Source organism: Triturus cristatus, chromosome 8 (assembly GCF_964204655.1).
Source record: "Triturus cristatus chromosome 8, aTriCri1.1, whole genome shotgun sequence".
Taxonomy (NCBI): domain Eukaryota; kingdom Metazoa; phylum Chordata; class Amphibia; order Caudata; family Salamandridae; genus Triturus; species Triturus cristatus.
In genome coordinates this window covers 855,786,468-855,810,251 of record NC_140591.1, presented here as the reverse complement: position 1 = coordinate 855,810,251, position 23,784 = coordinate 855,786,468, and the positions used below count along the sequence as shown (strand labels likewise).

Here is a 23,784-nt window from a genome sequence, read left to right as displayed (position 1 = left end):
AATCGGTCGAAACCAGGAAGCGGCGGCCGCCATTTTCTGTCTCGCACTCTGACAGGGGGTTGAAAAACAAAGTGCAAAAACATGTAAAGGGGCTGTTTAGACAGCTCCCAAGCACCTAGCCATGTCGAGGGAGTCCCCAACGATCCCCCAAGTGAAAAAAGGCAATTTTAATTTTTTCGAAAATTTCGCCGATTACGCTTACCGTACGCGTACGGTAATAAATAATAAAAAAAAAAAAAATATCCACATTCTCCCCACCCCGTGTGCGATGCTCATCATATGTCCTCCATGTGCGCACGGTGCGCGAAGCGCATCGTGCGTTCATGGCCCATCTAGCGTAACGTGGGCACGCGGTGCGCGAAGCGCACCGCGTGCTCACCGTGCGCGCACGGAACGAACTGCGTTAAGTGGGCGCACATGCCACAAATGGCGTAAAGTAACTTAGCATTTAAAAAACCGTACAAATTCACTGAAAAAACCATAGGTTTCACACACGTTATAGTTAGGAATTAGCATTTAAAAAACCTTGCAAATTCACTGAAAAAACCATAGGTTTCACACATGTTATAGTTAGCTGGACATTTTACTGATAAAAAACCAATGAAATTCCCCCGTTATAGTTACTGTAGGCAACTATAACTCACGCGACCGTAATCCTCTGCTGATGACATATGTGTCTTTATGAAAAAAAAATATTTGTAATATATGTATAGCTAAAATTTAATGGAAGAAGACATGGGCAAATAAGTGTCTAAATACAGTATTAGCATCAGCAGAGGATTACGGTCGCGTGAGTTATAGTTGCCTACAGTAACTATAACGGGGGAATATATATATATATACACACACACACACGTACATATAAACATATATATTTATTGTCACTTGAAAAAACAAACGGACATACATACATATAAATATGTGAGAAAACGGGGAGAAGAAAAAATTGTGGTTCATCGACATCCCACTTAGTGGTTTTGTTTTCTGTTGTGTGGTCACTGGCAGTAGGTGCACTAACAGAACAATCTACCCCCATCACCATCATACATGAACTTGGACAGTACAGTCTGTGCCTGTTTTGCACGTGATCGGCTCCATATCCCACTCGAGTAAGGCATCCTTGGCACTTGCTTTGCGTTTTCCAATACAAATTGCTACTAGTACATGCTATGATTGTTACTACATACATACCTTTTGCGAATGCATCCACCTTAATCTTTTCTGAGATAATCTTATGGATTATGGATAAGATTCTGTGGCTAAAGCATTTCCCAGAAATGTACCATTTTGCTGCACTTGCGGTAACATTTGTTTTCTGCTGTTTACTTTGACATTTAAACAAAAAATAAACATTGAGAGCTCAAATGAAAGATTACTAAAATGCTGCACATGGAATACAATGTAGCATCAGCTGAACTGCAAAGGTGAACTGGTTAATGTTCACACGTTGGCTGCTATATTCAGGCTTTAACATGCTGATGAATGTGCCCAGAAGGGCCAACCCAATAGAAATGTTGCCTAAACCAGGAAACAAAACTTGGTACATTCAAGTGTAACACAACAAGGACGAAATAATTAGTTCATTTGATGTAAACATGTTTTGTTTCACTAGTTGTGCATTTATGTTTACTCTACCGTGTTTCCGAAGTAGTAGTTAGTTAATTCATAGGCACATTCAAAGTTTAGAATCATAAAGTTCCTCATACCGAAACACGTGCATAATAAGTGAATTGGAATACCAACTTGCTAGGTTTGCTATACTTACTTTAGGGGCCGGTTTAGGTCAGCATTCTTAGCCCATTGGCTTATTTCGTCATGGAACATTCATCTACTGGATTGCCACATTGTCATACACATCTTGGATCAGTCCACAAGAGTATTTTGGTGCACTGCTTTCCTATTGGATGTTTAGGTGTGGCCTTACACACCTGCTGAAATGCATAAGGACTATTTAACAGCCCGCAGGTGGTCTGGTAGCACTAGGAAGCAAGTGCTGCCAAAAGTATCGAAAAAGGAAGCTACAGAAAAAAGGATGGATGATGCTACATCGCAAGCGTTAAGATCGCATACCTTTGCATCGGCATATTTACATCGCATGGCCATTCACAACGCACGCTTTCACCACGCAAACCATTAGTTCGCTTGCGTATCGAAGTGCATGCAAAATACATTCACAACGCACACAAACACCCCGCATGCTTTAAAATCGCAATTTGTTTCCCGAATACCCCCTACATAACACACACTACCCTAAAGCCTTAAAAGGTACACTACACTTCCCTAAACCCTAAGACAGTACGCCTAAACACACTGCCCTACATAACACACACTACCCTAAAGCCTAAAAAAGTGGCCTACACTTCCCTAAACCCTAGCCCTAAGCCCTAAACTCTAATACACTACGCCTAACACACTGCCCTACAGTACGACCACCAGACACTGCACTGTAAGCACAATCTCCAGACACTGCCCTAAACCCTAAACACTACACTCTAAGCATAATTACCTCTTTCTCCTCCGCCTCTGTCTCTGTCTCGGTGCTCGTCCGTGCCGCCCGCCTCGCGTCCATTACATCATATACGATTTAAAAGCGTATGCGTTTTAAATGCGCATGCGATGTAATGGTACGCGGGGTAGTGGTCCGCGTGACGTCGCTTGCGACGTAAATGCATGCGACATAACGCATGTGTTATAATGGATGTTCCCCCAGAAAAAAGGTACTTTAATTTCTGTAGCGTCCAAGTTATACATATTTCTCAGCCCTTGCAGATTGCCTAAAAATCAAAGGTAGTCTTCTAGAAACAGTATCCTCTTATTGGGTTATTGTATTGTCTGTGCTCACTCCTTAGTGCACAAAACTAAAAGCACACAATATCAATGTCATATCTAGTGACTTTGCCAGTGCTTTTTTCATACTATACTTTATACCACACATCAACAATTTCTAAACACAGAATGTAATAGGGGTGACCATTACTTAATGTATACTGTGCTTTATACTACACTCCTGATTTTTTTTGACAAAGTATATCACCACTAATCCTTTATGGGTTCCAGAGTCGCATGCTACTCGCCAAAAAAGCGCTTCAACACTCCATCAGGGGTAGCAAGCGCTATATAAATGCAAACCTCTTTCCCTTTTCTATCCCGCCGCTACCCTTCTGTATCCAAATAACTGAATAACACATCCACCACTCAAATTACTTTCATATTTCACAATATACGAATTTACCACTAATCCTTCATGGGTTTCCGGAGTAGCGTGCTATGCGTCAAAAAAGCGCTTTGACTCCTCGTCAGGTGTAGTAAGCGTTCTATAAATGCAATTACAATACAATACCTCTTTGACCATTAGGCCAAAAATAAACCCCTGGTTCTTCTTCAATTAGGTTTTGGGTTAAACCTGCAATAAAGCTCCTTCATTTAAGGAAGCTTGATAAGAGTGATGAGAAACCATGGTGGGGCTGGCCATGTTGAGCCTTAAGAATCTCGATGGCTAGTGTAAAATCCCACAATGGCGTTTATATGACAATATTAAAAAATTGGACATGTTCCACAACACGGAAAGGTATCTTTTCTAGGCAGGGCCAAATCAGATGGCAACGGCCTAACTGGAGGTAAAGCAGTGGCTGTGAGGACGACTACCTAGGTAAAATTATACCAGCTACGACATGGCAGCGTTATGTGGAATTTAGTCTGGACAGATGCCACTTGGCCGTGGTGGGGCGGTGGACCATAGATCTTGAGAAGAACCACCCCTTTTATGCGTGAATGTGGCCCTAAAAATTCCTACACAGATTCTCTTACTCTGCCCTCTATAAGGCGAAGTAAGAATCTCTTTGCTATAGCCCTTTCACAATGCTAGTGGTATTAGGCCAGTAAGAGAAGCTAGCAACTGCTAGTAATATGAAAATATGTATATAGCTGCAGTCGCTGTTGATTTTATATGTAGAATCTAGCAACAAAGACTAAGGGGAACACTAACGGTGCAATAGGCAACCTGCTAAACAATTGCACAGGCCAGGTAAGGTGAAGGTGGTTTGCCATGCTCTAAGAAGGAAGACTGGACTTTCACACTGCGTTAAATACACATATGCACACCGTGGGAGACCTATCAACTCCATAGATTTTGGAATACTACGAAGTTAAGGAAATCTAGGATGATATGGCTTTTGTGGATACCACCACATTTTTTTACCCAGAATGCCTCATAAATAGCAAAGTATAAAAAAAATAAAAAGACAATTTTGTCATGGTTATATGCTGTAAAATGCTGGAGTCTGCAGCCAAGGTCAAACAATTAACCATCCAACATTCCCACAATCCAAAGACTAGTGTTGGGTGAGTTTACTGCATGGGACAGAAAGCCCGAAACGCATGTAAATTAAATGTGGTCCTCAAATGGTCATGGTGTGGGGCCTTTGTTTTCCCCTCCAATCCAGATGATTGGAGGGCAAAGAGTGGCATGCTTTGTACAAGGAAGCCCTGCTCCCTACTCTGCTTCTATTTTTTTGCGCAACAAAAATGTAATTCTGGTATCCAGAGAGCATTTGAAATCCTTGTGTGAAGGTCCCATCAGGGGGTAAAACAGGTGTTCAAGAGATGGATTCCTGCTTGGGGTTCGTCCTCTTGCAGTGATCCTCAGGAGAATATCACTTTCGAACAGGTACCTCTCCCATTACATAGCTCTGACAGCTTAAGAGAATACCCTTCAATGATGCCTAGATTTCAGTCTTGTGCATCATGCTAAGGCATATGCCTATTCCCTCTAATCAATGGAAAAGGTACTGCCCATATGCACGTAGCGATTTTACAAACATATAATTTCTTGACAAACAAATTTACAGTTTAGTTATGCTACTATCCACCCTGCCTTTTTACAAGGAAAACATTTATCCTTCACTAATGTATTATAAATGTGTCCTGATGAGGTGTTTTTTAATTTAGGATTGTTCTACTGGAAAGATTGTGAGTTTCAAAGAATAGAAGCTCAAAGGAACGATACATAACACTACACTTAAAAGGACACATTATAGTCAACTAAAAATGAGCAAGGTAAGATCAACTGAAATGAACCATGCAACAACTATATCAATAAGTCCCCTTAGCTACTGCCTAAGAAACACTGAATAATGTATTAAAGCAAACTTGCTCCCTGTAAATGGTGCCAATAAGTCCTACTTTTAAAATCTCCCCAATGTTGTGAATTCTCCTGACCAGCCTCTTCAAAGTTTCCGCCCACCCGAGTGGTCTGCATCTGGGTATCCTCTCTTAATTCTTCTTTGAACAGCAGATGACCTCTGTCCTCTTGTGTTCGAAATATGACAAAATGAAAAATATGGTCCCACTTCCATAGGCCTGCCTCTGCATATACTAATTTACCTAGATACGGAAGCTTAGAATGTGTGTGTGGGTTAGTCCTCATACTGGTTATGCATGCAAGGGACTACAACAACAACAACAAAAAAAACAATGCTGGTATTTGAGGCCTCCAGTGGCTTTTTTTATTTGAGGTAAGAGTGGATTTGGAGGCACTGTATGAATGGCCCTTATAGCTTATTCCGCGATCTGTCCCAGATGCATCACTAACCAAAAAAAACAATAAATGTCCCTATGGACAAGCTCATTTTGCAAAAATAATTAGTGGATGCACCTTGGCATTTCTGGGACCCATGTTATGGAACACTATCATTTGGTCCAAGAATGTATGTATTTCGACCTGGCACTGTGGAACAAATCATATCAGCTAGCCCTGGTCTAGACTGCATTCTATTTTCTTCAAGATATTTTCCATAACATTAAATTTTTCCTAGCAAACATTAGCATTCAAACCATTCCAGACAGGATAGTCATTGCTATGAGAACTGAAATACCTTGATGTGGTTACTCTACCCTTTTCTAAAAAGCCCTCTTTTCAATCAGTAAAAGCTTTTGATAACATTTCACTGAAATGCTCGCTGTTTTAAAATCCCAATTCTATACTTTCTTATATTGAAAGGAGGAATGGACAAACTAAATCTTACAGGAAAGATGTTTAAAAATGCTTTCATAGATAGTGCTAACATTCTGTGACCTTATATAGATTCTATAATTTACAATCCACTGCTAATGTTTCAACTTCACGTCCGAAAACGATATTCTTGCTTCTGCAAGCAGCATCCATTTGAAGTACATTGCTTTTTCTTTATCACAAATACTGTGAGCAGGCGAACACAGATAGAGACAATGATGATTAAGTCAGAAAGAAACAGCAGTGAAATATGGCCAAGCCACAAACAGCTGCTGGTTAAAAGGTAACAAATGATTGCATTTGGCTTCAATTCGATTGTGAATCACTAGAAGCACAGCAAAGTCACACATTTGGAATTACCTAAATCAAAACTGTGGTTTCTAAGCATAAAAACACACAAGACATGTAGCAGGACTAGTGAAGGTGCAGAATGCAACCAGCTAAACTCTAGTTGCGGCCATACAAAGTCAGCGATTCCCCAACGTACGCTACAAAACGTATTTTCTAAAATTAGCATATTTTGAGTCCGATTGATTTTGTGGCTTTCAGTTTATTTCGTTGACAAATGCCAACAATTAGAAATTAAAGCCACAAAATCAAGCTAGAATGTAAACTGTTCTAACGCTTTATATTTAGGTGAGTGGGGAAGTTGACATCAGGAGCCAGCAATGATGCAGAGCCTCACAGTTACTAACCCTTTCAACTTTGCCTTACCTGCTTCCCATCGCCCCTCTCACGAACCAGCCTAATGTGACGATCCTGAATGCTCACGGATCTTGTACAATCAAAAATAGAGGCTCAATGTGGGGGCATGGCTGCGTCTGAGGAAGATGGCTGTCTGAGTGGACGAGCGCTCCATCCAAGGATATTGGCACTGGATGCCTGTCTCGAGAGTAGTGTCTTCTGTCATTCCACACTTCAATAAAAAAACTTGTTGAAATTCAGAAAAAAATAGAGGCTCAATAACTTATCAGGTTTTCTTGTCAATGTCCCTTACTAGTGGAAATATATATTGATGGGATTGGTGAGATTTGATGAATACCCCTCCTAGAGAAAGTCCACAATTGCCATCACTGTCTCATATGGAAGTTAGAGGTTCTAATGCAGATAGTTATCATTACACTCCAGTTTGATCTCTATTGTCTTATGTTAGTCTGTCATTTTCTGTTTCTTTTCAGACATTGGGTAAGAATAATTTGGAAGCAGTCATCCTTGGATCCCTACCCCTGGGAGCAAGTAAAACAGTAGGGTGCTCAGAGATGAAGACATTCGATTCAGGGTGAGGGGGTTGGGTGAGGGTTTGTAGAAAGGAAAGGGGTTAAAGCCTAGGAGTGCACTGGGTCTGAACCGAGCTCTTCATCGCTAAGCCAGATGCCTACCTCCTGTTCCAAAAGGACCACTGTGATTTAATCATACCTTAACAAGCAAACGAAGACAACTAGCACCTGAAAGTTGCTTCGGATGGTGAATGTAATGCTAAGAACACACTGCCTCAATAGCCCCGTTAAGAGTGTGAAGATGCTGACCTAACTTAAAAACGAAATTCTGTAACAATTTATAAACGCTAGAAGAAAAGCATTTAAACAACGAAGGGGACATCAAGCTACTTAGGAATTAGGGAAGCCAATGTTTTTTCATGTCCTTCAAATCGTCAAAGGCCGCAATACCCTATTGACTTGGTCCACAACACACAAAATAACCAAGGAGGCTGGTGGATGTCACCACTGAGCCCTACAGCTGGAGGGGGAGGTTGTCTATCAGCAGTCAGAACTATGAAGGCATTCGCTGGGGTTTGGAAAAACTAACCTTTGAGTACCTACTTTGAGTTCAAGTAGCTTAGCCGACCCCTTGGAGTCCAACTAATAACTCAGGGTATACTTATGTGAACAGAAATGTTTTTACCAGGAATTGATCACACAAGATCATGTGGCGGTAAGAAGCTCCTTCATGTTTAGGTATGTCAGACCACTTGCAGTAAAACTAACAGACCTTCCTGAATAACCACAGTACTCCTACATCTTCAAATGCTTGCCAGCTCTACTGCAAAACTACATACACTCTGCACTCTAGCAAGAACTGTTTCAAGATGATGAATTCTATAGAGTTTCCCTGGTAGCCATACTGTTCGGCTAAATGCTGAAATCCCACCAAGTTCAGAAATCTGCCTAGCAACATGGAAACGGGAGCAAAACTACACATGCAGCTTGCCTTCTTTTCTATTATTTTTAACTGACTAAAAGTCCTGTACTCTCATGGAATGATACTTCTTAATCAAACACCAGCCTACATAATACACACCCAACTGAGTCAATCCGGATTTTCCAAACCCACTGGATGTCAGACTTCTGACACTTAAAGCAAAAAAAGAAAAAAACATTTGCTGATAGTTGCACAATTGCAAGCACTAGTGTTTTAATTCTGACCATTTCAAAACTCTGAACTTTTGTTAGGAGTCTAGAACATTCACCTTGGATTTGTGTGTTATTACTAACAAGTGTTGAGACTCATTGGAAATAATGTTCTCTTACTTAGGATATATTATGAGAAACTATTCATAAAACAAGAGAGGCTGAGGAGAGAGTGACAATTCTGCACCAACACTAAATATCCATACAATACCAAACTCCCACAACAGAAACTCTTACTTTGCAGTAATTTGCAGCTTAACATCAACATCAAAATACTCCTGAGGCGGAAAGCCGGGAGAACTCTGGCCGATTATTTTAAAACTGTGATTTTACTCTGTGTTTTTTAAAAAGTACTTTGCACTTACCTGAGCTCCTCTGACCTAGTTGCAGCTAGTTGCAGTCGGGATAGCACTAGCTCAGCTGATTCGAGCGTTGTTGGAGGTGGAGAATCGCGCTGCGGCCTTCGCGCGCTTGACCCCCCAGACACGCCCATTCTCGAGGACACGCCCATTCCGGGGCGACGCCCACTTCCCTTGACCTTTTATAATCGCAGCATAACTCTAACGCGCCAACATTTGAAATACTCCTGAGGCGGAAAGCCGGGAGAACTCTGGCCGATTATTTTAAAACTGTGATTTTACTCTGTGTTTTTTAAAAAGTACTTTGCACTTACCTGAGCTCCTCTGACCTAGTTGCAGCTAGTTGCAGTCGGGATAGCACTAGCTCAGCTGATTCGAGCGTTGTTGGAGGTGGAGAATCGCGCTGCGGCCTTCGCGCGCTTGACCCCCCAGACACGCCCATTCTCGAGGCCACGCCTCCCGCCCCTATATCAATGCGCCTTCCCCGGTCGCGCAGCGGGCGAGCGCAGCGGGCGCGCCGTCGTCGCGCCTAAGTCCAGCCCGTCTGCGCCCGTCCGCGATCGTACTCGGTCCAGGGCCTTACCCCATGCCCCTCGGGACAATCACATACGGTGGAGTAAGCAGGAATTACTTGCCTTACGCCGTAATGTGAATGTTTCTTGCAAGCATAAACTCCGAGCAGAAGACAACATAGGCTGCGAACACTGCCACTTCTCCTATGATCTTGGTAGGAATACGAACAGTAAGGACTACATCATGCACTGCGGACTGTTTAATGTACGCTCATTAAGGAAACACAAGTTAGATCTATATGACTTACTCACTGAAAAGAACTGGGACCTTGTATTCCTAACAGAAACGTGGTTAGACAATGAGTCTACATCTGATGCCCTTGAGGCACTTCCAGTAGGATATACAATACACAGACAGGACAGACCCATAGGCAGAGGAGGGGGCATTGCAATTGTAACTCGAGAAAGCTTACAATGCCAATTGGACAGTTCTCCCACCCTGGATTGTGAGGCAGGGAGTTTCACTATTAAAGTGACTAATAGCCATACGATAAAGGGCATGCTAATCTACAGACCCCCAGGCCCTATAGCCAAGTTTGAGGAAAGTCTGGTTGAAGGCATTATGGAGACTGCTTTACGCAATGATAAATTCTTGGTACTCGGAGACCTTAACTTACACCTCAATAACCCCTTAGATCGCGCCAGTAAGAATTTCAGTCAGGCTTTAGGTGCCCTCCAACTGAATCAAATTGTTAGTGGTCCGACACATCAGTTGGGTCACCTGCTGGATCCCATATTTGTAAACTGGGGGGAAATAGAAGCTAAAACCCCTATTCCCATCCCCTGGTCGGATCACTATCTAGTCCCTTTCTCCATTCGTATTCCTGGAAGCACACCCCCGCAGCCAACATTATTGTATCATCTTAGGCGGAATTGGGCTACTTTCTCCCAGCCTAAATTCTGCGAGGCACTGACTAAGGGGGGGGAGCCCGGGGGGGGGAGGACGCCGACACAGCTAACACTAATCTTTGCAATCGCATCTCTGAGGCACTGGACTTTACAGCTCCTCTTCAAAAAGCCAAATCCGGGGGTCGTGTTCAAAAAACTGCCCCATGGTTCAACGTGGAATTAAGAACCATGAAAACCACACTGAAAAGAGCCGAAAGAGATTGGCGCAGGACTTTCTCCAAAGAATCTAGAGCCACCTACTTGACTAACAGACGACTTTACCATGGTCAAATCAGGAAATCCAAAGCAGCATACTATGCGACTAGAATCAGTGAAGCTGGTAACTCAACGAAAGAGCTGTTTTCACTCTACAAAACTCTTTCGAGCGGAAAATCAATCAATGCCCCAGTTGATTGTTCCCCCGAATCATGCAATAAAATTGCAGATTTCTTTTCAGAAAAAATAGCCAAAATCTATTCAGCGTTCCCAACGCAGCCTATAACTGGGACAGAATTTGTCGAAAGCCCCAGGGAATGGGGAGATAGACACAGACTGACCCACTTTTTCGTCCCGCCCCCAGAAGATTTCCTAATAATTTGTAGATCTGTGAGGTCGGGTTCTCCACGGGACCCTACCACACCTAAACGTCTAGCGGATAGTCTGGTGGTATTAGAACCCTACATCAGACATCTACTAGACGTGTCTTTTAGTACCATGACAGTACCTAAAGACTGGAAAAAGGCGGTGGTCCTACCTTTAAGGAAGAAACCTACCATTAGTTTTGAGAAACTTGAGAACCTGCGGCCAATTTCTCTCCTACCATACTTAGCCAAAGTAGCCGAAAAAACGGTCAATCTACAACTGATGGATTTTGTTGAAAAAGCCACATTATTACACGATACTCAATTCGGTTTTCGTCCCCGTCACTCTACAGAATCTGCATTACTGACGGCGGTGGAATCCCTACGTCAGGGGGCGGATGAGGGTCACACCATGGCCCTCATCCTACTGGACCTGAGTGCAGCATTTGACACTGTTGCTCATGCCAACTTGCTACAGTGTTTGAATAACGGAGGAATATCTGAGGCTGCACTTCAATGGATCCAATCGTTCCTGACTGGGAGAAGCTTCCAAGTCCGCCTGGGTGATCACTACTCTAGAGACATAGGTTTGGGACAGGGCGTTCCCCAGGGATCGTCCCTGAGCCCAACTTTATTTAATCTTTATGTCTCTCCAGTGGCTTCAATTGCCACGAGTCATGGATTGGAAATCGTGTCATATGCCGATGACACACAGTTGGTTATCTCCCTCTCTCGAGCGCCCGGACTTGCTATGGACAGTTTCAGAGCTTGCATGCAAGATCTTGCAACCTGGATGTCCACTAATTGCCTGAAATTAAATGGCAACAAGACCGAGGTACTCGTGGTGGGGGGGGGGGGGGGGGAGTCCTTCCGCCTGGTCGTCGGCATGGTGGCCCCCAGGCTTAAGGCAGGCACCTATGCCCCGTCAGGAAGTTAAAAACCTGGGCGTATGGCTCGATGCTGACCTGTCTTTTGGACCCCAAATAAACCGAGTGGCGGGTGTCTGCTTTAGCGTTCTAAAAATCTTACGCAAGGTCCTTGCTCTCCTTCCTATGTCCGCCCGGAGAACGCTGGTACATGCCCTCGTGACATCGCGCCTAGACTATGGCAACCTTTTGTACTTAGGAGCCACCTGTAAGGCAATAAACCGCCTCCAGGTATTACAGAACGCGGCAGCCCGCCTCATCCTTAAAACTCCTAATAGATCGGATTCGAAAGCTGCCCTTCACACTCTCCACTGGCTGCCAGTGAGAAGCAGAGTGGAATTTAAAGCCCTCTGTACCTGCCATCGCATTCTTGCTCGGAAAGCTCCTAGACCACTCCTGAACCTTGTTATCAAGTATGTACCTTCTCGCGCTCTGCGCTCTTCTCATGGAGGTCTACTTGTGGTCCCTAGGGTCAGAAAGGCTCGTATGGGTGAACGCTCTTTTCGCCATTTGGCAGCGAAGCGCTGGAACGCCCTGCCTCTTAACCTCCGCCTAGACCCCTCGGAATCCAGCTTCCGGAAGAATTTAAAAACTCACCTTTTTTCAAAATAGTCGTGCCTACTCCTCACTACTGCTCTGAGTCTCTCAGCTGTAGCGCGGGGACACGCTTCTAGCGTAACCAAGCGCTTTATAAACCTCCCTAATAATAATTTATAGTGCGACTTGCATAAATATGGCTAAACTTAAACCATACTTCTTATCTACATTAGTAATGTTCCAGTCAAATGCCTAATCAAGTTGCAACATTTTTGCAAAATTAACATCGCTGATAGTGTATTATTTAAGTGAAACCTTCAGAAGTTTTTCCTTGTTGGGATACAGGTGACTTCGCCACCAAATCTGGTTCTGTCCGGGGTGACACAGATGCTCTTCTTGTAATGCAGCAAACACCATATTAGGCCACACGAGGCAGTTGTTAGCCTTATTTTCTCATCAATGTAAGTACCCATAAAGTTGTGAACCGAATTAGTGCAGCACCAGTTGAGCATCCCAGAAACATATGTTGCCTTGGACAAGATACTTAAATACATAGTCAGTATGACCAAATGATTATCTAATGGCCACTAGCTTTACAAACACTTAATCTGTATGAAGTTGAGCAATTTGTTAGTGGCGATATAAAGGATATCAAAATAAAACTGAATATGCACATTTTATACTGAAAAGGTGACTTATACAGTATGTCACAGATGTCTCACGACAGAAAGAACTCTAAATAGTGATGAATCATAAAACATCCCTCCCTAAATCTATAAATCTAAAATACTGTGAAAGATAATTGTAAGTAACAATGTGGGTGCAATGTTATATATATATATATATATATATATATTCACAGAAAAAACCATAGGTTTCAGGCACGTTATAGTTAGGAATTAGCATTTAAAAAACCTCAGAAATTCACTGACAAAACCATAGGTTTCAGGGGTGTTATAGTTAGCTGGACTTTTCACTTGTACAAAACCATTGAAATTCCCCCGTTATAGTTAGTTCAGCTAACTATAACTCGCGCGCCCGCAATGCACTGCTGATGACGTCACATATTACATCACTCATGACATGGTCAGTGACATCACTCATGACATCACTGATGACATCTCAAATGACATCACTGATGACATCACTGATGACATCATCCAGTGAATGTGTGTTTTTCTGAAAATTAAATATGTTTTATATATGTATATCTCAAGGTCGATGGAAGAATAAATGGGTATATAAGTGTCTAAATGGATGATTTGTTTTTGAAAAATTGATTGTGTAACTGACTGATTAAGTGTATCATAGTGAATACATGGCTTAGTGAGTAATGTTTAAATATGTAAATATCTGTATCAGTCTCTCACTTTGTGTATAAGTGGCTGCATGGGTTGGTGAGTAGCTACATGGGTGTCTATATAGGTTATTAGTTGGTTTTTTGAGTATCAGTCTGAGTGTCTGCATGGTTCGGTGGGGGGTATTACGTAGTGCATAGGTGCATGAATGAGTGACTCACTGTTTGTATGTGTTGAACACAGCATGTGTGCAGGACTGTATGGGTGGATGAGTGTGTGTATGGGTGTGTTAGTGAGTGAATGACTGTCTCAATAGTGTCTTTATGAGTAACTACATATGTTTTAAACTAGTATATGTGACTATTGGTGTATATATGTGAGTATATGTGAGAGTGAGAGATTGAAAGAGTTCCTGTATGAATAAGTATGTGTTTCTATAAGTGATTGTTTAAAAGACTAAGTATGTGTAAGTTTCCGTAGAAGTAAGTATGGTGGTGTGTGTATAACTGTATATGCAAGTAAATGTATGTTTGATTCTTTATTAGCATGAGTGACTATGTGTGTGAGTAACTCTATGGATGAGTGGCATTGTGTAACAGGATGTATAGGTGTATGAGTACATATGATGAGTGAGTACATGTATGAGTGACTGTATAGGACTGTTGGTGAATGAGTGGATGTGTATGTGGATCTTAGAATTACTGAAGAGGTTGTTGTAACTGGTATTGGTATGTCCATTGTTTTGAAAATTTTAGTCTCTATTTTTGAATGTGTGTATCAAAGGTTATATTAGGGTGAGAGGAGGTCTGCCACTCTATCACAAGGATGATGTCATCAGTGATGTCATCAGTGATGTCATTTGAGATGTCATCAGTGATGTCATGAGTGATGTCACTGACCATGTCATGAGTGATGTAATATGTGACGTCATCAGCAGTGCATTGCGGGCGCGCGAGTTATAGTTAGCTGAACTAACTATAACGGGGGAATTTCAATGGTTTTGTACAAGTGAAAAGTCCAGCTAACTATAACACCCCTGAAACCTATGGTTTTGTCAGTGAATTTCTGAGGTTTTTTAAATGCTAATTCCTAACTATAACGTGCCTGAAACCTATGGTTTTTTCTGTGAATTTCAAAGGTTTTTTAAATGCTAATTTCTAACTATGCCTACAGAGATAGGACATGTGAAGAAAGAAGAAAAAATGCACAGAAAGAAACAAAAGAAGTGCAGAAAGAAGCAACAGAAGTCCTCAAATACGAAGATAAGTGCAGGAAGAAGGATAACATGCAGAAAGAACAAAAAGAAGAGCAGAAAGAAGCCTTGTTGCAAAATCATCCTGTACCCTCAACTTTTTCAGACGGATACTGGTGGTAACTGAGTCTGACTAACCAGTCCTAGAGCCAGTGCTATGTTAAAAGACACTTAGAATACAGTGAAAACACCTACATACACTAGGGAGCATTATGCGTTGGGGTCCCCCTGTGATTAGCATGACCTCCTCTGTAAGCCCCTAGTGTATAATAGGGCATGGGGATTAAAACTACCTCTTAAAACAGGCCACAGGGCGTTTTTGCACACGTTAACTCAGGCCCCGTCCCCTCCCTTCACCACTGTGTAAACACGCCCTGTGTCCATTTTTAGTTGGGAGATTAAGTTCATTTGAATCCTGAGGGTCCCTAGGGTCCAACTAGCCCACTAGGTACCTCCAGTAAGTGCCACAGAGCTGCGTTGCAGAGAGGTGTAAAAAGTGGCACGGCCTGGACCACCTCTCTGCAATGCAGCTCAGTGGCGCTTACTGGAAGCACTTGGTGGGCTAGTTAGCCCCCAGGGGCCCTCAGTATTGAAGGGAAATCATATCCCCAATTTAAAACATGCCATAGTGCGTGTTTGCACACGTCACCTCAAGCCCCGTCCCCTCCCTTCACCACTGTGTAAACGCGCCCTGTGGCTGTTCTAAGTTGAGAGATTAAGTCCCCCTGAATCCTAAGGGTCCCTAGGGTCAAACTAGACCACTAGGTACCTCCAGTAAGCGCCACAGAGCTGCGTTGCAGAGAGGTGTAAAAAGGGGCTTGGCCTCAGAACACCTGGCTGCAGCGCAGCTCCCTGGCGCATACTGGAGATGCCTGTTGGGGGCGCGTTTGCAGAGTGCTGCACGGAGGGGGCATGGCCTCCGGCACGATGCCAGTCTTTTATTTATTTTAGTTTTTTAAGAAGGGGGGCTGTTTGGTTCCCCTTCTTATTCTAATTTATTGGCCCTGATGACCCCATAACCCAGGGCCAGTCTCCTAATTATATTTTTTTGACCCCAATCCCCAGGGCCGGCCACTGTTTTTTATTATTTTTAAAAAATATATATTTATAGACACACCTAGGACATGCTGGACAAACCGTACGTACCTATCACCATGACGATTTGCGTGATATTCATTAAAAGGCGACTATGCATGCAATGAATCCACGTGGAATGTATTTACACCACTAGTGAAGCTCTGACATGTCTGATGCCCTACCGTGCCTAATCCTGGTAGACACCCTTGTCGTTTATTTATACAAACATGGGTAGCTATTGACGGGCACATTTAATACACATGCACACCAAGCCATTCAAAGGGGATTCGACAAAAATTCGACCAAAACTATGCAAGAAACCCCCCTCACGGTTAATAAAACACACATCCACTGCCGGATGTGTAATACTTTTTATTTTACTCTCTGGAAAGGGGACGAACATCACTTGAGAGTCACAGCGTGCTCCTGACAGAGCCCAATGCTGTGTTACACCCACCATTGCCTGCCGAGTGCCACACACCTCTGTGTTGTATTCCACTAGCTAGTGCATATGCTATGACACTCTCTAGCCCATGTGCACTGTAACACCACCCCGTGAATATGTCATGCCACACTTGTCTTCGCACGGGTTATATTGCCCCATCTAACGTGCCTTTCTCGATGCCTATGTTATAACGCACAGTGCTATGCCATACATATTACAATCTGGGATCCATATATTTGTCACAGTGCATATGCAACGTTACACTCCCCAGCACATATTTTATATTACAACTTTAGAGACTAGTTAGGTTACACAACACTGCCCTGTGCATATTACACTCCAAGGCGCATATCGCATAGCACGCGCTAGTGCCTGTGCTATCTCGCGCTCTCCAATGAATCTGTCATTGCGCACAATGTATTGCATATTATATTTCACGCCCGGTTCATCTTATATCACACTTTTTGGTGCATAGTTTATACCATACACTATATCTAGTTTTCATTTTCAATCGTGCTCTCAGGACTATGTTCTATATAACACTGTGTTCACCTACCCTTTTCACGGGCATTACATTTTGCGATAGGGGGTGGAGGGTCAGGGGGTGTTTCTGCCAAGTGAGCCCGGAGTCACAGTCACAAACGTCCTCTTCTTCCTGAATAAAAGTGAGATTATGCTGCATACTTGTTCATATTTTAAGTCGTTCGCACAGACACAATGTTTTAAAAACAATAAAGTTCCTAATACCCGCCTTCTCTGAACAGTTAGCTTGCTGCCCCATCCCCTTCCTCCCTATCCTCTGTTGTGTGAATCCATGGACTAGCCTCCTCCCTCCTGCCATGCATGGTCTGATGTGCTGCCACTGCCCTCAATTTAGTATGATGTACCAGTCCACTCCTCCTGCCCTCCATTGCCCAATTCTATGCCCCATCATTGACCTCCTGCTTAAACTCTGTGCTTAGCTTGCTGCCCCTATTCTCCTTCCCCCTGCCCTCCGATGTCTTTGTGCATGCCCCTGCTCCATCCTTTTTGCCCACCATGTCCCATGGACCTGCCACTCCTATCTACTCTGAGTGTTCTGTTGAGCTGCCACTCCCCTCCCACCTGCCTAGCATTGTCAGATGACTGTAACCTGTCCCTGCCACCTCCACCCTGCCTGTCCACATGCCATGCCCCTATCCTCTTCCTCCTGTCCTACATGGTCCATTGTACTGCCACACCCTTCTGCCCTCCCTGGTCTGTTGTGCTGCAACTGCTCCTCCTGCCTGCCCCGTGTGGTCTGTTGTGAGGTCCCTTCCCCTGAACTTTCTTGTCTGTGCACAGGTCCTGACCCTCCCTTCTATCCTCCATTGTCCTTTGTGCATGCCCCTCCACCCTCCTTCTTGCCCATCATAGCCATTGTGCTGCCACTAACCCTCCCACTTGCCATGCGTGGTCTTCTGTGCTGCCATGGCCCCTCCCACCTTCCCTGTGTGGTCAGTTAGCTGCCCCTGACCCCCTCCCACCTTCCCTCCATGGTCTGTGTGTATGCCATCACAGTCTCACTGTTGCTCTTCATGGTGTGTCTTGCTTCTAGTGCCCATCCTGCCTGACCTCCATGGCTATCTTGCTGCTCCTGCCCTGCCCCCTTGCCCCCAGCCCTACTCCCTCCCTCCTGGCTTGTCTGTTCCATTGTAATGCCCCTGATCCGTCCCTCCTGCCCTTTATGGTCTGTTATGCTGCAGCTTTCTCTCCTGTCTGTCCATTATGGTCAGCTAGCTACCATTGCCTCTTGCCCCTCTGTTCTCTGTTGTCCATGTGCATGGTCCTGTCCCCTCCCTCTTGCTTTCTATGGATTGTTGTGCTGCACTCCCGTCCTGCATGCCCTGTGTGGTGTATTGTGCTGCTGCAAACCCTGATGCCTGCCCTGCAGGGTCAGTTTGGTGCACCTCTCCATGTCCCTCCTGTCCTCTGTTATCCAAGTCCATGTCCCTATCCCATTTCCTTCCATGATCCAATGTACCATACTTGCGAACATTTTTAACTTGGTAAGAGGGAGATTTTGAAAAAAAACTGGGGTATTGATTTTCCCCTTTGAGTTACATTGAAAAAGAGGATATTGTAGACAGGAGACAGATCAAATAAAGCCCATTTGAGCTTAAAAACATTGGACGTTTCCTGGCTGAATCGGGTCTGTTGGCATGTATGGTTGTACTACCATTGCCTCTTCCTTCTGCCCACAATGGTCTATTACATTGCCACAGCCTTGAAGGAGGGTAGATTTTGTATCACAGGGGGCCCCTGGCCCGTTCTGTCCACACCTGAAGTGTGAGACCCTTGTCCTTGCCCTGCCAGCTGCATTTGTAGGCCGTATTAAATTGACCAGCGGGTCCTGTGTTGCTATATAATTATCCTGAGACATCCTTACCACTCAGCCAGCATAAAACCCCTGTGTAGGCCCTTCTGTTCAATATGTAGGCCTCTTTGTTAAATTGACCATAGCTCTGCAATTTTAGTGTATAGCAGTCTGAAGGCAGGTCTGCGAGGCCTTCTGATCCAAACTAGTAGCCCCCACCCTACCCGAGTGCTCCGTGCTCGGTATCAAAGTTCAACATCCCCCTGAAGCTGTCGACATACAGTAGGCTGCATCCTGGACTGGTACTTGCTTCCTGGGCAGGTTTCCCGCTTTTAAGGAAGTGGCAACCGCAGAGCGTCAAGTTAGGAGAACTGAGGAGATTTTATACATAAATATATTGAATTCCCGTACAATACCCATTATTTTCTGCTTGCTCTATGGAACTTACGATAAGCGATTGGCCTGAGAGACTGACCTTTTCACCCAGTCCATTGTCAGCATTAAGTGGGTAAATGACGAAATGTCTGGTAAAATCTGCAGACGAAGCTTTTGGGTAGCATACGTAGGTAGATGTAGCGTGCAAAGGAGCCCACAAAATGATATAAAAAGGGAGCACCCACAGATATCGACGGACTACCTCGCCGTCTGTATGTAGGTTAACAGGCAGTGCAGGTTTTCCCCAAGAGCTGGGAGCTCTTGTCTTCCTTTGCTTAAAATGTCTTGCTCTGCTTTGCTTGAAGTATCTTATTCTATTTTACCTATATGAAATGTCATGTTATGTTTAACCATTGTTCTCTTTACTTTTGCATTTAAAAGATTTTGTATTGTAATTGCAGGAATGCTTGCTCTAAGAGTAAACGTGAGTGTTCCTAGGTAACATTTTCCTTGGTGTAACTTGTTTCTCATGATGCATTTATAGATGTGTTTTCTCTCTCTCTCTGTCAGTACATTAATTGAGATACAGAGAATATTATGACAGCTGTATGATTATCTGGATTCTGTATTTTGTACTTTATGTCTCTATTCTGCGGTTTCTTTGAAGTTGCATCTTCTCATTAAACTGCCATTGTATTCTGCCTCCAATTCCATGTCTCATATGTCTGTTTTCTTCATTTTTGGAGCAAGCGTTCCTAGGCACCCCGGCTCAAATTAAGGTGCCCCTTTTGTCCCTGACTCACTTTCCTGCTCAGTTCTGTGGTGGCTCCCGGGGATCTGGGGACCGCCCCTAGCTTCCTTGACCCGTAATAGATCTTCCCTCCAACAGCCTCTCTTGCAAGTCCTGTATTGTTGGTTTGTTGCCCCTGCCCCCCTTTCCACTGCCCTCTGTTGTGCTTCCACGGCCCTTCCTGCCTGCTCAGTGTGGTTAAATTGTTGCCTTTGCACCCTCCTACCTGCCTTCAATTTTCAGAGTCCGTGCCCCTGGCCTCTGCCTCTCAACAGTATCCTAATGAACAACTAGATTGCTAACATTCTATATTTATTACAAAAGTGTGGAACGCCTGACATCATCTTGATGTAATCAAAACTGTAATACCTAGAGCATTTCCTTTAGAAATTACATATATGAGAGGGTCTTATTGGCATCAAAATTATGGTTAGTGCTCTAAAAGACTAAAATAAGGACATATTTTCTGAGTTTTCAAATAGCGACAAAGCACTTTTAAATTATTTGTTATCTTTATGTTTTTTTATCCAGTTGACCACTTGATTAAATGTTGCACTTAGGGGAGAGGATGTGGTGTTACTTCCAGAACTGCAGACTTTGCAACTGGGGAACCAGGTTGAAGTTTCTGCTTCAGCTCGACATTCTGTGATTCTGGTCAAATCACTTAGTCTCCCCATGTCTACAACCAAAATGAATTTGTTCTTGTGTGATGTAACCAATGCTCATGTAAAGCACTCCAATACCTGACAAGTCTGCTCTATATAACACTGCAAAAACACAAAATAATAAGTGTTTTGCACACTTCTGTCATTGGGCTATATTTGGGCTACATCTGGTTGATTTTGGGCTACATTTGGGCTCTTTTGTCTCCGGTGGCCATCTTGGGAGATTTCTTTGTTATGAAGTTTCCTAATTTCCTCATGTACTGCAGTCTCCTCAGTAGGAAATGCTTTCAGTTTTTTACTTTGATTCCATCATGAAGGTATTCAGATATGTCACACATTTGCCATAAATTCTGAATGTTAGCACTCTAGTTGCTCATTAGATCACTGTAGTAAAACTACTCCACCATGGAAGTCTGCTCCTGGTATTAAAAGTGCATGTTTCAATCTGCATGTCAGAATTTTTTAATGAAATAGAAGAGGATTTGAGAAGTCACTCAAAATGTGCCCTCATTTTCTTTCTTCAGCATTAATCATAATTTCTATGGCAAAATGAACCTCCTCATTGTGTTCCTTTTTAAATTAAATGTTTTAAGTGTTACCAGTTTATTCCAATCAAGATGGCTTCAGGTGTGCCATACTTTTGTCATAATGAAGACAGTAAGCGCTCTAGTTGTTTTTAAGAACATTCTGGGACATTCTGTCATTGGGCTATACTTGGGCTACATCTGGGTGATATTTGGGCTACATTTGGGCTCTTTTGTCTCTGGTGGTCATCTTGGGAGACTTATTTGTTATGAAGTTTCCTAATTTCCTCATTTACTGCAGTCTCCTCAGTAGGAAGTACTTTCAGTTTTTTACTTTGATTCCATCAAGAAGGCATTCAGATGTGTCACACATTTGCCATAAATTCAGAATGTTAGCACTCTTTTTGCTCATTAGATCACTGTAGTAAAGCTACTGCTCACCAGGGAAAACTGCTGCTGGTATTGAAAGTGCATGTTTCAGTCTGCATGTCAGAATTTTTTAATGAAATAGAAGAGGATTTGAGAAGTCACTCAAAATGTGCCCTAATTTTTCTTTCTGCAGCACTAATCATACTTTTTATGGAAAAATGAACCCCCTCATTTTGTTCCTTTTTAAATTAAATGTTTTAAGAGTTACCACTTTAATCCAAGCAAGATGGCTTCAGGTGTGCCATACGTTTATCATAAGTAGGACTGTTAGCGCTCTAGTAGTTCTTTGGAACACTCTGGGAAGCTGCAGTAGAACACAAAGGAATCAACTGACAGTCTCTGCCCTTGTTGGATGTACATGTTTTACTGAGAATGTCAGACTTCATTCTCACATGACTGAGAAAGATAATGTGAATTTACAGAAAATAAGCTCTCAGTTTAGCCTATAGATCACCTTCCAAACCTCTGTGGTAAAAGCATGAGAAAATATTTTTCTCTCAATCATGATATCCCAGCAGAAGGCTTTTTCACATGGTGAAATCACCTTAGAACATACCACAATTCCTAAAATGAGTATGGTACCATCAACAAATGATTTATAATGTAACTAAAGTCTTAAAACCTTCTATTAACTGCAATGCTTTTTAATGAGGTGCTATCATGTATATTGGTCCCAAGATGGCTGCCAACACTTCTTGGATGAAGTGCTGACAGCCAATCAGATCTCAGGATGAGATGTGTGGTTAGGCTCCGCCCACATATATATATGCTTTTAAATGCTATTTACTCAGGAAATACTGAACAGATTTACACCAGACCTGCAAAAGGCACTTCCTTGACCTTATGGCTACCTCTCTGCCAAATTTCAAGTAATTCTGTTCAGCCGTTCGGGCTGTAGCTGTGTCTAAAGGTCCTATGGAAAAATGCATGGGGAAAACGCGTTTTGGGACCCCCCTTTTTTCTCGGCCCCTGCTTGACGAATCCCCCTGAGACTTTCAGGGTAGGAGCGGAGCGTAGCGCCCCACCTATTTTGAAAATTTCGCGAGGATTCGTCGACCGGCGCCAAAGTTATTCCAAATAGAATGTTGCGGATTTCCTATGGAAACAGGGTCCTAACTATAACTACCTACTGGCGACCGCCAGTAGGTAATATATATATATACATACTTTGATGAATACCAGAAGAGTGGCGAAGAAAAATGTAAAAACATGATAAGGCAGAAAATGGCAGCTGTGATGATTTTAATGACACTTGTCTAATATGCAAAGCAGGCCCTTAGGTGTCTTCTATTCATGGATTTAAATGTATTTGACATCAGGGAAGAGATTATCTAGTGGTGATCTGATGACCCGAGATTTAAATAGGTTTTCTCGTTTATCGTGTAATCGTGGGCGCATCACTTTCTCAGTGCACCTCAGCCACAACCAAAAATGGGATCGCTTTGAGGCAGATACATTCTCTACTGGACAGGACTGAACTTCTAAATTGCAGTTTAAATGATTGCACTCAAGCATTTTATTCACTATCACATTTTGCCTCCATTCATAAAAAATATTCAAGTACAAACAAAAAACAAGCAAGCACCTTTAATTATATGTGGAGTTACAGTGGTGTTTTTCATCTCCGGAATGAAGGTTGTTTTTTCGGTTTGTACAGGAATGTTATTTCTGGACCGAGGTATCAGAGGTGGTGGAGGTGCGATGGTAAGCTTCGGTGCCAAACCTTTGAAGAAAAGTGTTTCAATTAATATAAAAAAAGGTAATCTCCACAGACAAAAAAAACATTCCTGGAGTGACAATATAACAAATGTAGCCACTGCATATTAAAAGGACAATGCCCCAAACCATATAGGCAAAAACTTTGAATCATATCCAATACGGAGAGGAAAGAAGAAAACTGCTTGCTTACCTGTAACATTAGTTTTGCATCATGGATTCTTAGATTGAAATGTTTTGCATAAATTCACTATGTTGTGGTGAGGACCAGAGATACTGAATTATTGCAAAGTTTTAGCTTTTTTGGCATCAACTATTGGAGGGGCCTATGAAGTTGTAAATAAGCCCACAATGCATCAGTACATAACCTCCATCTTTAGATTCTCTTTTTTCTTTTTAATCACTGGCCATTTTGTTTTCCTCTGCCTCGTTTGTCATGGAGGTTGGGGTTAGGCTGCTAATGTAGAACAGCTGCAAACAATTCTTATAGGTAAGTAACTAGTTTATTCTGCAGCATGAACTTCTCCTAGATTCATACATTTTGGATAGATTTTACAGTGGTTTGTCCCTCTTACAAAGGTGTGTGAGAAAGGTAGG

The 23,784-nt window shown here is 42.9% G+C and overlaps 1 protein-coding gene across 1 annotated transcript in view; it reads right to left on the bottom strand.

Moving 5' to 3' along the window:
* The window catches only part of DCBLD2 (discoidin, CUB and LCCL domain containing 2), a 354,867-nt gene that overhangs the window by 47,443 nt on the left and 283,640 nt on the right, over window positions 1–23,784 (bottom strand). The window contains exon 11 of the mRNA XM_085622359.1: window positions 23,057–23,194. Coding sequence (XP_085478485.1) covers window positions 23,057–23,194 — 138 coding nt within the window. The remainder of the gene's footprint in view (window positions 1–23,056; window positions 23,195–23,784) is intronic.